The following is a 16,131-nucleotide window of genomic DNA, read 5'->3' on the forward strand; positions in this document are numbered from 1 at the left end:
TATCGTCTCCTACGAGCATAACCTATATATATATTAATCTGTGAACATCCTTCCATTCCAATCATCTTCGTTCTGGAACACTCTCTCTGTTTCACCTCAGCATCTATGCGTTCTTGCGCCCTAAAAGCTTTATGGCTCTTCACATTTGACTACATGGAAACAAAGAAAATCCGATTACGCGTGCTGAAATTAGAAAATTTGTTTGGTTTCGGGGAAAATTTGAGGAAAATGAAAAATTGGGAGTCACTTTTCGCGCCTAATTTGGAGGCTAGTTGGCTTACCGGTTTGACCGCGGATAAGCTATTTAAAAGTTGATAAGCTATATAACTTTTGAAGGTAAAGTGTTTGACAAAAATTTTCAGCGTAAAAGCTATCCCGCGTAAAAGCTATTATACCAGCATTTTTCAAAAGCTGGTACCCCCAGCTTTACCTAAAAATGCTGCTTGATTGACCAATTAAAATATCAAAATGCCCTCATCGTCTCCCAAATCTCAACCAGGTTCCATCATCTTCTCCCAAGTTTTACTCTACCATTACCGACGCCGCAGCCGTTGGCCCTCCTCCATATCGCCGTCGACGTGGTCGTGTAGTCCAGCTGGGTCGCGCCATTACTACAACACCAGGTCGCGCCATCGCTGCAACCAGGTTCCAGATCTGTCGCAGCCGTCGCCGAGCACCATTGACCTTCCTCCATTACCGCCGTCACCATCAGGTGCCGCCTCCAGCCTCGATCACGGCCTCCCCCTCCATCGCCGATGGCGTCCGTAGCAGAATATATACAATATATATATATATATTACAGCTGTAAGTATATATATTGTATATATATATTAATATTTTTTTTAATAAGTATGTATAATTTATCTAATATTTAGAAATTAATTTATAATTTTTTTTTATAAAAAATAGTATTTTTATAAATTTTATTTGAATTATTTAACATTATATCTATTTTAGTCTTTTTGTCAGTTTTGACAACTTATCAGCTTTTACAAACCAAACACATAACTATTAATTGATAGTTTAAAAGTACATTTATCCAAACACGTTATCAACTTAAACACTACACAACTTTTATGCTAACCGCTATTTAACTTAAAAGTTATAATTAAAAATGGTAAGCCAAACAGTCTCTTAGTTTTGAAACGACGAGACCATGTCTGCTCGATGAGGTTAGTGGCTAAACGTACTCGTTTACGAGAACATTCACATGGACTCGCAAGGGAGATTTCATTGGATTGGTGCCTAATCTTGATTCTTGGAATTTCAATTTTTTTTCCTTTCTTGGATTTCTAAATATTGAGCTCAAAGTGTATTTTTCTCTGAGAAGACAAACATTTACAGTACCAGAAGTTTTGTGTTGCTATAATTTAATACTTCTGAGAATACAAGCATTTACAGTACTATCAATTCTGTAAGCAAAAGAATGGCTTGAATGTCCTGTTCAGCTAAGGTGGTCCAGTGTTACTAATTGCTATTGTTGTTTTTTATTTTACTCCTCTCTCCCTCTTGTTCCTTACTCTTGTTATGCAGGTCTTTATTGATAATGTCTGATTTTCTCAGGGAATTAAGGTAACTAAAGCATGACATGTGTATAGCTATCACACATGCTGACTAAATTGCTAGGAGAATCCAGAATGGTTTTGTCAACTGATATTTGTCTTCTGTCTTACCAATTCTGCTTGAGACACCTGGTTAGTAATTGGTGCCATTCTGCAGACATAATAACTCACTCATTTCACACTATATACAACTGTAATGGGTGAAATCAGTTTCCTGTCTCCAAAATTCAAGTCATGCTGGCTTGGCAATTCAACATGTGCTGAATCCCATCGATCCACATTTGTTTCTCACCTTTATTTCTGCATTCAAACTCAATTTTCCTGTCACCAGTTTGTATCCCAAAATAAGCCCTCTGCTCAAGGGTATCCTCCCTCTCCCTTCCTGTCCATGCCGCGATGTCGCAGTAGACTCCGAAAACTATGCCTGCACGGCATGGCTTGATTCAGGTGGCAAGTTGCCAAACAAGGCAAACTGCTTTATGATGGCTAAGGGGATATTACTTACATTTCTTTTTCTTTGTGAATGTTCCTGCCATGTGCTTGCTTTTCAATTTCACTACCACCTGTTTCCCATCCCAACTTAATTCAGCAATCACAGCAACAGAGTAAAAGACTTAAAGATATTGAAAAGCAACTAATACTAATTTAACTTATCTTACCCGCCAACTTGAATTTATGTTGAAAGAAACTTGTTTCCAGTGAAGAGCACCTGCCACCACCAGACATCATTGAGCACCAATAATCTTGTTAAATGAAGGGGGAATACTAGCATCGTTCCAGTTATGTAGACTGATTCTTTGTTGCCTAATATTTTTTTTGCTGAAAATTACCTTTCCTGGTGCGCTTGAGAAGCTCTCCTCCTTTGGAAACAAAGTTCATTGCTGTTAAGGCACTCGATTCTTTGCCCTCTTCAACCTGTTCATCAGCCAGAGCAATAGGGGCACCCCCACACCCCTTCTGCAGTCTTGCCCTTAGGATGGCAGCTCCCCTTAAGGCTGCATCAGCGACCGCTCAATCAGATGGGTGCTTAAAATTATATTCTCATATTGGGAAATAATTAGAAATCAGAAAATCAACTCCATCTCTTAGAAGGCTTAGTAAAACTGGAAGAAATGAACAGAAATTTTGTCATGTGTAGCGGGAAAGTGGATTCCAAAGAATTTGATGCTTTATGTGAATCTGTTTCTAAGAAATTATTTGAGTTATATTACTTGTGTTTTTAGGGACTCAAATTTAAGTAAAAAAATGTACTGAATATATGGAGCTTGTACAGGTTGTGTTCTGTGAAGTCTACCAGTTGATAAGCAAAGAGCCCTCATTTTGTTCAATTATTTGGCCAACTTTAGGTTGTGTTTAGAGATTTTCAACTATAAAATAAAGGGTATGTAGGGTAGTCGGAGCAATTCCTGTTGCAGCTCCAGCAGTTAGGGCCATGATATCACCGTTAGTCCTAGCTTTGATTGCAGAATCAACAACCGACAAGATATGGTCACGATCAGCTCCCATTTCCTCTGCGATCTCAATGCAATGGGATGCTACCAGAGCTGCTGCAGATGCCATTGCAGCAGATGCTTTGGAAGGTGCCCTGTGTTGGGTTGTTGAATTTTCAGGGCATGTTGCCGATGAGGCAGCAAGAGCAGCCACAGTGGCAGCAACCCCAGCCACAGATACTGCTGCGTGCAATTGGGCGTTGTGAGTTCTTAGCTCCTGCTTCTTCCTCTCCTTTTGATCTTTCAACCATCTACCCACTGTCCTTCCCCTCATGATGCTCCTGTACAGCTGATGAAAAATAACAGTGATCAAGATGATGGTGATGATCACCATATCGATGGTGAGTTTAGAAAGACATACCCCATTTCTTAGTAGCTGCTGATTAGAGAGGAAATCTGTGTTCAGGGCTTGATGGAGTAAAAACAGTTCCTGCAGAGTAACTGTTGTTACAAGGATGAAGCTATTGCACTTTGGTAATACTTGTCTAGTTGTTAGTTGACGAAGGATCAATACTTGATTGCAATTTCAAGGACTTTTGAGGTCTTTATCAAGGGATTTGATAATTCAGTTACTGAGGCTTTAAAAAACTACTTTAGCTTCCAATGCTCAGTTTCAAGTTGCACATTTTTACTTGTTCAATACGTTGTATTGGAAGGGTAGCTCAATGGTCACTGGAAAATTGGTCTATATTAGAAATGATTGGCAGGTTAGAAATTTAGAATTTATTTAGCCGACCCCACATAGTAGATTAAGGCTTGATGATATGTTGTTATTATAGTACATCCATAAATACTTTTTCTGTTCTTCTGATTGTAACACCAAGGGTTTTTTTTTTTTTTTGCCTCATTCCCCAGGTGCGTTTAGCTTGTTCCGTTAAGTTAATGATTTTGCAGAAGCATAAAGCACTACATATGATTTCTACTTTTACGCGTGTTCTCAACAGAATCTAGATTGTCTTGACAAGATGTGGTTCATTGATTAAATTTTAATGAGTAATAATAATTTCATAGAAGGGAATGCTTGTTTGGCAGCATGTCTAGATGTATACGTATAAATCATATCACAAGTTCTCAACTAGCAGTACCTTTGACTCATCACTTCCTCTTGGGGAAATTGGAGGGCTATCTGCACTTGATAATGTTTGAAGCTGCTGTAACACAACAAATACATGGAAATCATATTATTATCCTCTGAATATATATGTACATGTGTGTGTGTGTGTGTTAACTAAAAAGGGTAAGGAAGAGGGGACCAAGGTAGCTTTCCCCTTAGACGTGACTTGAACAATTCCCACCTACCAGGCTCGAGGAGTCCCGGATAACCCACAATTGTACACCTGAACCTAGCCAAGGCCCAATCAATGGATACAAGTGAATTAAGTGCCCCTAGCTCACACAGTGTATGGACAGAGCTATCTGCAAGCGGGTTTGCCTTCCTGACCACGCGTGAGAGCACAAATGCAAGTTGAACCCGCAAGTTCGCAACCTCCTGAAAGTGGTTTTCTTTCCAGTTTCACCCATTTCTCCAAGCTACTGCCCTTAAGTGGGACAAAATGTACTTTTTTATATTCTTGCTTGGGCTTTTTGTAGGATGAGTAGATCGAATGAAAAACAGAGCCATTATTGAAAAGGAAAACTGCATGAGTTGGGAATTAAGTACAATAGGGAAATTACTATTGCTTACTGATTCTTCTGGAGCTGTGAAGCTTGCAGGGCGTGGCTCAGCATCAAGAGAACAAAGAGGTGGCTTCTCAGGCAGATTACAAGTGTGGGAAAGAGCTTTAGAGAGTTCCATGGCTGAGAGACTCCATGACCTGGCGAGGAACTCCATGGACTCGGTCGGAGTTTCCGGTGGAGGGCATGTCGCCGGCAACCAACTCGCTGGCTTATCTTCCTCAATCTTTTCAAGCCGATTCCTCGTCAATTTGGAACCCTGCAAGCTTTCTGTCACTGCAACAATCACAAGTAAGGAACCACTTTATTCATTTCCTTGATTGAATCAAGAGCCAAATGCCTTGTTGTTCTTACTTTTCTTCGTTGCTTTGCTTCACTCTGATCTCGCTTTGGTTAAGATGAAGATGGAACTAAATTGTCTTCTCATGCAAAGTTGGCAACCAAGAAGCTGTTGATGGTCAAGAGCAGGAAGAAGAGCTTGATATTTAATATCAAGGTACGCAGTTCAGTTCTTTTCTTTAGTGATAAAATCTGGTAGAATGAAAGGAATTATTAAGGAAGTAGAGTTATATATTCGATGCCAAACCAAAGATTCCAATTAAAGTTGAACCGACTTTGTCTCCAACTTACAAATGTTTCTATTGTTTTCCATCTTTTTGTGCTTTACGCATAAAGAGATAAAAGACTGTTTTTTGAGCGGCGGATTCCATCATGAACTGGGGTTTCCTTTGCCTCCATTACCACTGTATAAAGTTAGAGAAGAGGCCCCTCTCTTGCACCCGATGCCTATCCTTTTTTATTGTAATCCAAACCATGCCCACTGGCGAAGTGTGTAGCTGCCGCTGAGTTCTTCTGTACCTTCTTCGGGATTCTTAGCCATAATTTCCAAACACAAATTCAGATCGACCTTTAAAGTGTGCGGAAAATTGATCTCACCCCTTTTTTCTTTAGAAATTATGGTATAAAATTCAACAATTTCATGTAATATATATATATATGTTTGATTATTTAACGTAATTCTTCTTCTTTCTCTTATAATGACAAATACATAATCATTAATAATAAAAGCTTTAAAGAGATTACTCAATCTATAACCTCTTATTGCTGTCAACACTAAGTCTCCCTTAATTTCAGCTGTAAGCAAAGTTAAAGTCCAAATACAAAAGAAAGAGGAGATCTTTCTTTTTTTTTTTTGGCTTTCTCTTTCTGTTGTTGGATGTTTTATGTTTAGAGTTGTTAACTTCAATGTACCAACCAATAAAGCAAAAGACTAGTGTTCATTTCTTTTTGTTTTTGTTTGCTCTTTCTTCAGTGGCTTTAAGTCCAATCGTAGCATGTCTCTGGGAAGTGGAATTTGGATCACTGTTCATTTACAAAATGAAGGTCCCACCTCCCACTTCTGCAACACTTAAATCATATTTAGTGATTATGATTCCCACTTTTTCTCTTCTTCTGTTTCTCTTCCACTCGTGTCAATTCAATTCTTCCATTGCAGGCCCTAGACACCATGAATACCAGCTTAAACCATCACAACATGGGGTATACTTACAATTGTGTTAATTCTTCCATTGCAGGCCGTGGAATTAGAAACTATGAATGCTAGCTTAAACTATCACAACATGGGGCATACTTATAAGTGTGTGTATCACAACATGGGGTATACTTATAAGTGTTTTGTTTTCAATTTTATTATTATTTTTTAGTTTTTGTTCTTTTATTAAAAGTATAAACTTAGCCTGTTTTATAAGCTTGCTCTGTTCTTAATTTTGCTTTTGGTTTCATTTTTTTTTTATGTCTTTCTTTTATCTACCGAGAAAGTGTTGGGAGTAATATAAGATATTTAACTACACTTCATAGATTACAAAATCATACTTTTAACCATACATAATCAAATGTAATATGTATGAGATATTTTGAGCCATTGAGAAGATGACAGAGAATGCTCAAGAATTTTTGTTTTTTTGTTTTTTTTGGGGGGGATCTTTAATCCTTCCTTTTGTTTGAAGGATGCTCACCAATTTAATAAGATTTTGATCTTGTTCCTTCTTTCTAATTGTATGTTTGCTCTAAGTGATGGGATGATACAAACTTATCTTGGATAATTAGTTTCAATTTAACTTTATTCATACTTATATACATTCTTGAACATAATAAATTTTAGGGCTATTAGCATGAAAAAATAAAATATTTTCGCATTTTTGCGATTTTATTCAAACGTTTCAATTTTGACAATAGACACCCGATTTGATCGATTGATTATAATTTTAGCCACGATTCAAATCTGATTCAAGAGTCATGTGCACTCGCTAACATGGCACCACCTGGTGTTTTAAAACATTTTAAGTGGACCTTACATTGATACATATGAAAAAAAATAAAAAAATTGTTAAATATATATATACACATACACACATAGAAGAAATAGGGAAGGACGACGATGGTAATGACTACGACGGTGGACGGCGACAGTCGATCTAGAAGTTAGAGGTGGCAATCGATCTGGGCTTCCCCTTGCTCACAACAATGGTGACCGATCTAGAAGCTAGATCAATTATCAATTTGGGCTTTCTCCTACTCAAGACAACCTCACTAAAAGCAACCGACAACCCTATGTTGTTGTCGGTCGATGACGTTCTTTGTCGGCCACTTCACCCTCGTCGTCGGTCACTTAAGCCAGCCCCATCGACGTTAACGATTGGCCATCAAACTTCTAGATTCTAGATTGGCCTCTTTCCATATCGACCTCCATCGCTGCCTCCAGTTTCTAGATCGACCGCCACCTCTAGCCCAGCTTCGTGCCATCCTCCTTCGTTGTCATCTCCGTCTCTGTCCTCCATCTGTCTTCTTCCTTCTGTGTGTGTGTATATATATATAACACATATTTTTTATTTTTTTTCACTTGTGTCAACGTGGGGCTTATTCAAAATGTTTTAAAATATCAAGTGGCGTACCACGTCAGCGAGCGCACACGCCTTGTAACATCCCGCATCAAGCGATAAGAAGGACCAGAACAATTTACCCTGATGGGCCTACGCGAACTTCCCAAGTGGTCACCCATCCTTGAGCTTCTCCAGGTCAAGCACGTTTAACCACGGAGTTACTTGCCTACATTCAATCCAAAAGGTATCCAGTTGGTGTTGTTTCCTTCCTTACTTATCCTCAATATATACTACCATTCTCTAGGCTCTTGGGTTATTATATTCTCCCCCCTTGAGCACATGACGTTCTCGTCATGCGACCTTATAACCGGTCTCAGATCTCTCCCTTTTGCATGGCCGATGTGGGATTCACCTAAGGTGCCTACACGTACCCCTCCCCTTTAAGGACTCCGCGTCCTCGTTGAGATTTGCCCCACCATCGCGCTCAAAGGCTCAGGGGTCGGCTCTGATACGACCTGTAACATCCGGCATCGAATGATAGGAAGGATCGAAACAACTTACCCTGATGGTCCTACGCAAACTTCTCAGGGGGTCACCCATCTTTAAACTTTCCCAGCTCAAGCACGCTTAACCCCGGAGTTCCTTGCCTACATTCAGCCCAAAAAGTATCCAGCTAGTATTGTTTCATTTCTTACTTATCCTCGATATATACTACCTTTTTTCTGGGCTCTTGGGGTATTACACGCCTCTCGAAGGTATCCAACTGGTGTTATTTTTGGAGTTACTTGCCTACATTCAATCCAAAAGGTATCCAGCTGGTGTTGTTTCCTTCCTTATTTATCCTCAATATATACTATCCTTCTCTAGACTCTTGGGTTATTATATTCTCCCCCCCCCCTTGAGCACATGACGTTCTCGTCATGCGACCTTACAACCGGTCTCAAATCTCCCCTTTTTGCATGACCGATGTGGAATTCACCTAAGGTGCCTACATGCACCCCTCCCCCTTAGGGACTCCGCGTCCTCGCTGAGATTTGCCCCACCATCGCGCTCAAAGGCTCGGGGGTCGGCTCTGATACGACATGTAACATCCCGCATTAAGCGATAGGAAGGATCGGAACAACTTACCCTGATGGGCCTACGCGAACTTCCCAGGGAATCACCCATCCTTAAGCTTCCCCAGCTCAAGCACGCTTAACCCCGGAGTTCCTTGTCTACATTCAGCCCAAAAAATATCCAACTGGTATTGTTTCCTTCCTTATTCTCAATATATACTACCCTTCTCTAGGCTTTTGAGGTATTACACGCATCTCGAAGGCATCCAGCTGGTGTTGTTTCCGGAGTTACTTGCCTACATTCAACCCAAAAGGTATTCAGCTGGTGTTATTTCATTCCTTACTTATTCTCAATATATACTATCATTCTCTAGGCTCTTAGGTTATTATATTCTCCCCCCTTGAGCACATGATGTTCTTATCATGCGACTTTACAACCGGTCTCAGATCTCCTCCTTTTGCATGGCCGATGTGGGATTCACCTAAGGTGCCTACACACACCCCTCCCCCTTAGGGACTCCGCGTCCTCGTTGAGATTTGCCCCACCATCGCGCTCAAAGGCTCGGGGGTCAGCTCTGATACGACATGTAACATCCCGCATTAAGCGAAAGGAAGGACCGGAACAACTTACCCTGATGGGCCTATGCGAACTTCCTAGGGGATCACCCATCCTTAAGCTTCCCCAGTTCAAGCACGCTTAACCCCGGAGTTCCTTGCCTACATTCAACCCAAAAAGTATCCAGTTGGTATTGTTTCCTTCCTTACTTATTCTCAATATATACTACCATTTTCTAGGTTCTTGGGGTATTACACACATCTCGAAGGTATCCAGCTGGTGTTGTTTCCGGAGTTACTTGCCTACATTCAATCCAAAAGGTATTCAACTGGTGTTGTTTCATTCCTTACTTATCCTCAATATATACTATCATTCTCTAGACTCTTGGGTTATTATATTCTCCCCCCTTGAGCACATGATGTTCTTGTCATGCGATCTTACAACCGGTCTCAAATCTCCTTATTTTGCATGACCGATGTGGGATTCACCTAATGTGCCTACACGCACCCCTACCCCTTAAGGACTCCATGTCCTCGCTGAGGTTTGCCCCACCATCGTGCTCAAAGGCTCGGGGGTCGGCGCTGATATGACCTGTAACATCCCGCATTGAGCGATAGGAAGGACCGGAACAACTTACCCTGATGGGTCTATGCGAACTTCCCAAGGGATCACCCATCCTTAAGCTTCCCCAGCTCAAGCACGCTTAACTCTGGAGTTCCTTGCCTACATTCAGCCCAAAAAGTATTCAGCTGGTATTGTTTCCTTCCTTACTTATTCTCGATATATACTACCATTCTCTAGGCTCTTGGGGTATTACACGCATCTCGAAGGTATCCAGCTGGTGTTGTTTCCGGAGTTACTTGCCTACATTAAATCCAAAAGGTATCCAGCTGATGTTGTTTTATTCCTTACTTATCCTCAATATATACTACCATTCTCTAGGCTCTTGGGTTATTATATTCTCCCCCATTGAGCATATGATGTTCTTGTCATGTGACCTTACAACCGATCTTAGATTTCCTCTTTTTGCATGATCGATGTGGGATTCACCTAAGGTGCCTACACGCACCCCTCCCCCTTAGGGACTCCGCGTCCTCGCTGAGATTTGCCCCATCATTGCGCTCAAAGGCTTGGGGGTCGACTCTGATACCACCTGTAACATCCCGCATTGAGCGATAGGAAGGACCGGAATAACTTATCCTAATAGGCCTACGCGAACTTCCCAAAGGGTCACCCATCCTTAAGCTTCCCCAGCTCAAGCGCGCTTAACCCCGAAGTTCTTTGCCTACATTCATTCCAAAAAGTATTCAGCTGGTATTGTTTCCTTCTTTACTTATCCTCGATATATACTACCATTCTCTGGGCTCTTGGGGTATTACACGTCTCTCGAATCAAATTCAAGTCATGGCTAAAATTGCGACCAATCGGGCATTTATTATCAAAATTAAAATATTTGGATAAAATTACAAAAACGTGAAAATGTTTTTTTTTTTTTATGCTATTAGCCCTAAATTTTAAATAGTTCTCAAAAACATTATGACTTTGACGGACACATATCTTAGATAATTAATTTCATCTACAACTCTATTCACACACACGTGTGTATATATATATATATATATATAAACATGTTTTGTTTTTGTTGTTGTATTCATTCAGACGACACTAATATACATAATTATCATACTTATTGATTATAAATATTGTTAATAAAACCCAACTAGCCCAAAACAAAAGAATTAGGCTTGAAATGAAAAAAAAGGCCCAAATGAGGCCTGAACCAACCATTGGCCCTCCATCACAGATCCAAGGTCAAAAAGCAAGACCTGTGAATGGCCAGGCCCATCTAATAGATATATCCCAACCGTCCACATACTTCTATCTAAACTACTATTGCCTTAGTGCAAAACAACTATAAAAAGGCATAATAATATCTAATAAGTGAGGTACCTTATTTGTCTCATCGTTGTTCTATTATGTATTGTGGGAGGTGATAAACAAAAACAAGTAATTAAACGTTCTTTTACTGATTTTCACTTTTAAAATTTTAAAAAGAAAAATTGAAAACAGAACCCTAACTTTGTAGATATTACATGGGCCCAAGTTCAATAAACATAGCAGTCCTAACAGTAATATGTCTTAACTTTTGTTGATATTAAGTCCTAAACAAAGAATTTCAATAAGAACAACACTCCAATCTTCCCAAATTATATATATTTTACTTTTTTTATAAAATGACATACAATTTATGCCAAACAATACAATGAGATGGGGACGAATATACAAATAATGAGTAACCATTGATCAATATTGAAAAGAAAACATAAATGTGGAGTCGAGGAGTAAGCTAATTATAATGCTATATTAGAAAAAATTTAAACCCTAATCATAGACTCTTATAATTTTGTGGATTCTCTTTATGACGAGCGTTTTAGGATTAATTTTTATTCAATCCTTGATATTGTTGTATTCTATTTGAGTTTTTTTTTTTTTGTGTGTGTGGTTATTTCTAGGTAATTATGTTAATATTTGAGTTTGACTTAGTCTAAATTGACTCTTCTAGCAAAAAAAAGGCCGAGACTAGTCTTGATAGATAATTCAACACTCAATTCAATTACTATACTAGGGACTAATATAGTAATGATATAATAAATGTGCAATAAATGTCATATTCAACTTTTGAAAGATTGTACCTTTATTTAAACAAATTGAAGGGTCAATATAAATTAGGATAATATCAGGAGGATGCTCAAGTTCAATCCTCTAGACAAACTAGGCAAGCCAACTATGAGTGTGGACTTGGGCCTAAACCCTCCTTGTTCTGATAACCTTGTGGCGGGTGTTCAAATAAGCTTAACCCTTTTAATCTTCTCATTGGACTCTCAAATTAAATTTAGATTACTATACCCTCGAGAATTTTACCCAAGCATTGAAGACCCCATCGTCACTTTATATTTTTGCTATCCTCTAAAGTTATAGGAAAGGAAAAAAATTGGGAATTGACAAGAAATAGCATTTTTCAAGGATTTTCGTAAAAAATAAAAATAAAAATATTAACTTTAATGTGTTTGTATCAAGAATTTAATCTCAAATTTTCATTTAGTGGACTTACTCAAGTATTATCTTTTTTATAGGGCCCGAACCCAAGTGAAGGAAACATGGTTGATGGGCCATCGAAGCCCATCAGATAAGAGGACTTCAAGCCCGAAATTATACGGATGAAAGAGGTAGGCCCCAATCAAAATTAGATGAATCATTTATCAAACCAGAACACAGAACACTAGTTACTACATGACACATGATTTTTTAAGAGTTAAATTTTTTAGAAAAAATAATTAATCAATGTCAAAAACTATGTGTTTTGTTTAAGAGAGTAAATAAGAGATATTTAAACCGATGTGAATAATTGTGAATCGAAATAAATTGAAAAATAATAACAGTATGATTAATATTTTCATCCTAAAAAAAAACCCTACTTATTTATGGCAAATAATCACCCAAATTTCATTTAAAATATAATGCTTAATTTTTTTTACAACACCACTAGAATACTAATTAAAATAAATAAAAATAATTTTTTATTCTCTTATTATATAGTTGAACCTTAGTTCAATTATTTTAGAATTTTAAATAATTAATAAACCCTTATAATATATATTTTTTAGTTTTAAAGTATGAATATTTGTACATGGAAGGCTGTTTTTCCCTTTTGTCTACTAGTCAGTGTCTACGTGGCACAGCCGGTTCTGTTTACAGAGAAATGGAAGTTAGAGAGACAGAGAGAGGGAGGGAGGGAGATGCCACCGACAAGAAGTTGCTCCATCACTCTCCTTCACCGGGAAAGGGTGGTCTAAGAACTATGCCTTTCACCATAGGTAATCTCACACACACACACGTATGTATGTATATGTAATACACATGTAATGTAACTACGAGCAAAAACATTATGAGATTTTCTATCTATATATGGTGTTTATCTGTGGTTACATATTTTCTTGATTTTTCTCTCTAGGTTGCAGTGAATGAGCCATTTGAGAAGGTGGCAAGCTATGGCCCGATGCCCAACATGATTTTCTACTTGATAAATGTTTATCACATGGAAGCAGCCACTGCTTCCATTGTGATCTCTTTATGATCAGCCATGTCCAATGGGTTGGCCTTATTTGGATCTTTTCTCTCCGATTCTTACTTGGGTCGGTTTAGGGTCATCACCTTTGGCTCCATTTCTAGCCTTCTGGTAAGTCCTATTAAGGGTTACCGGGTTCCCCAAATTTTGAGTTTTTCTCTATCTGATTTTCTAGAAGTAATTTTCTTAGGTAGCTTTTATTAAAATGAATAAGATAAAATTCTATGAAAATAACTATATGTAAAGTTCAAAATAAGTTATTCAAGGGAGAGGGATAAATTTTATTTAACAAATACAATGGAAAAACACTTTTGTTTAGGATTTTTCATATCTCGTATTTTTCGATCTATATCTTAGTTAACAAACGTTACCTTAAAATTTTTGTATGTTTGAACGCAAAATTTCACTGTTTCCTGTTCAACTAATCTTGCAAAGAATCACCTGTCTGTTTAATTAAGAAATTGTTTTTATTTTTTGGGGAACCCCTTGTTAAGTTTGTATGAATCATACTGTTGGATGAAGATTTCAGGCTTTTTTAGTTAGAAAATGTTCCTTTCCCTTAAAATTCAGTGGTTGTTTCCATTTTTGTTTAATTTTTTATGTATTTATCTATTTATTTATTTTGCTTACTTCCATGGGATTTCTAATTCTGAAGCATATAGTGATGAATGGTTCTGAAATCATAATGGAAGGAAATAAGAGCTTCACCATTGGCATTCCTATCACGGCTTCTTCAATATGATTGTTGTGTTAGAATACTAGTTATTTCAAATTAAAACAAACCTATTGGTTTCAATCTCTAAATCCATTTCAATACAATAAATATACATGTTTACGTATAGAGAGGTTCAGCCTTACCAGTTCTACTATTCAATCCCAGATAACAATCCTGTTTTGCGGTGCTTGGACAGGGAAGTATGTTTCTTTGGCTAACTGCCATGGTTCCACAATTCAATCCTTTACCTTGTGACGAGCTCAACCATAGTTGCCAATCTCCAACAGTAGTTCAACTTGCTATATTGTTCTCTTCTTTTGGTCTCGTCTCCATTGGGGCAGGCTGTATTCGACCTTGTTCTATTGCATTTGGTGCCGACCAGTTGGATAAAAGAAAACCCCAACAGTGAGAGAGTTGTAGAAAGTTTCTTCAATTGGTTCTAGGCTTCAAATGGACTCTCCATGGTTCTTGCCTTGAATGTTATTGTATACATTCAGGATCATTTTGGCTGGCATTGGCAAGTTGGTTTTGGGGTGCCTGCCATGCAAATGCTTTTCACTGCTCTTATGTTCTTACTGTGTTCCTCTCTTTTTGTTAAAGTTAAAGCTAACAAGAGCTTGTTAACTGGGTTCATTCAAGTTGCAGTCGCGGCATGGCAAAAGAGAAACATTAGCCTGCCTTCCTCGAATAACTATGCTGACTATTCACATGTAAGTCACAACACTGTGATCTCTGCACCAACTGAAGAGCTACGGTATGATCTTGCTTCTCATGTCTGCCATATTGATCTCTTATGATGAAGATTGTCGAATTATATGCATCGATCTCCTTGTTATAGCCCACTTTACTTCATTAAGGTTTTCATCTTATTCTAGCATAGTACCCATACAGTAGGATGTTACTAGTGGAAATTGATTTGATTACAAATTAGTTTAAACATGTTAAAGTTAGAGCATCTGTTTGTTCTTCATTCTTTTCAACATTAATGGTGTTCCTTTTCTGCTTCCCCAGCTCAGAACCAGATTGTTCTTAATCACATTTTTACCATTGATGACAAGAGTTTCTTTTCATTAAACATGCCAAAATTTTGTTATCGAGGAGGATTTGGTTGTTTCAAACAGTCCACCGTCGTTCTTTCATAGGTTTCTCAACAAAGCTTGGGTAATCACGGATATGGAGAGGGACTTAAATCCAGATGGATCAGCTTCAAATCCATGGAACTAGTAGAATCAGTAGAATCACTCAAGGCTCTTCTTAGAGGCATCCCCATCTGGTCTACCAACTTTATGCTCCTAGTGAGTATTGGCCGGGACTCGTTTTCCACACTTCAAGCAAAGACAAAGAATAGACACATTATCTCAACTTTTTAAATCCCAACAGGGAGCTTTAATGTGTTCGTGATTGTAACATTGACGACATCTGTTGCTTTGTATGATCGTATCACGGTGCCAATATTATTAGCAAGGTACACAGGTAGGCTGTGCGGGCTTGACCCTAAGGTTCGAATGGGGATTGCGTTATTCCTATTGTGTGTAGCAATGGCAGTGTCAGCATTAGTGGTACTAGTCGGAAAGCGTAAGGCGCACAATGGCAATTGAGGAAGGTCTTGACATGTCTGCAATGTGGCTGGTTCCACAATGTGTGCTGCTTGGGCTCGCCCAGGCTTTTAATGCCATAGGGCAGATGGAGTTCTTCTACACTCACTTCCCCAAAAGCATGTCTAGCATCACGGTGGCTCTGTGCACACTTGGAATGGCCGTGCCTAACTTGTTTGGGAGTCTTCTGGTGAACATTGTGGATGGCATCTCCACCAAAGGAGGTAAAACAAGCTGGTTATCAAGCAACATTAACAAGGGCATTACTGGCTTATTACCTTCTCACGCTTGCTCAACTTTGTTTATTTTCTGATGTGGTAGATGAGGAACCCAACTGTAGAAATTTACCTTGCTTGAAAGGCGCAGCTGCAGCTGCTTTTTATGGGATAGAACATGAAAGGCTGTCGTACTTGATCATATTCGTTACTGTTATAAAGAATTTCAATTTTTTTCCCAAATGACTATGATCATTACTGTTG

The 16,131-nt window shown here is 38.6% G+C and overlaps 1 protein-coding gene and 1 pseudogene across 1 annotated transcript; one reads left to right on the plus strand and one right to left on the minus strand.

Moving 5' to 3' along the window:
* Window positions 1–1,305: 1,305 nt before the first annotated feature.
* LOC127812484 (VAN3-binding protein) lies at window positions 1,306–5,594 on the minus strand. The gene is made up of 10 exons (XM_052352882.1): window positions 5,357–5,594; window positions 5,081–5,257; window positions 4,737–5,002; window positions 4,138–4,203; window positions 3,414–3,482; window positions 2,972–3,341; window positions 2,393–2,560; window positions 2,222–2,271; window positions 2,068–2,125; window positions 1,306–1,986 (listed from the first exon to the last, which is right to left on the minus strand). Coding segments are annotated over exons 2-10 (1,245 nt in total). The 5' UTR covers window positions 5,082–5,257; window positions 5,357–5,594; the 3' UTR covers window positions 1,306–1,789.
* Window positions 5,595–12,904: 7,310 nt separating this feature from the next.
* Window positions 12,905–16,129, plus strand: LOC127812830 (protein NRT1/ PTR FAMILY 1.2-like; annotated as a pseudogene).
* Window positions 16,130–16,131: the final 2 nt, after the last annotated feature.

Source organism: Diospyros lotus, chromosome 11, assembly GCF_014633365.1.
Source record: "Diospyros lotus cultivar Yz01 chromosome 11, ASM1463336v1, whole genome shotgun sequence".
Classification (NCBI taxonomy): domain Eukaryota; kingdom Viridiplantae; phylum Streptophyta; class Magnoliopsida; order Ericales; family Ebenaceae; genus Diospyros; species Diospyros lotus.

What these genes read in the sequence shown, in the direction of transcription:
- LOC127812484 (XM_052352882.1), bottom strand. An exon ending in AGCAGCTACTAAGAAATGGG is followed by an intron (nt 3,342 to 3,413) that starts GTATGTCTTTCT and finishes ATTTTTCATCAG; the next exon opens with CTGTACAGGAGCATCATGAG. An exon ending in CCTAACTGCTGGAGCTGCAA is followed by an intron (nt 2,561 to 2,971) that starts CAGGAATTGCTC and finishes CGGTCGCTGATG; the next exon opens with CAGCCTTAAGGGGAGCTGCC.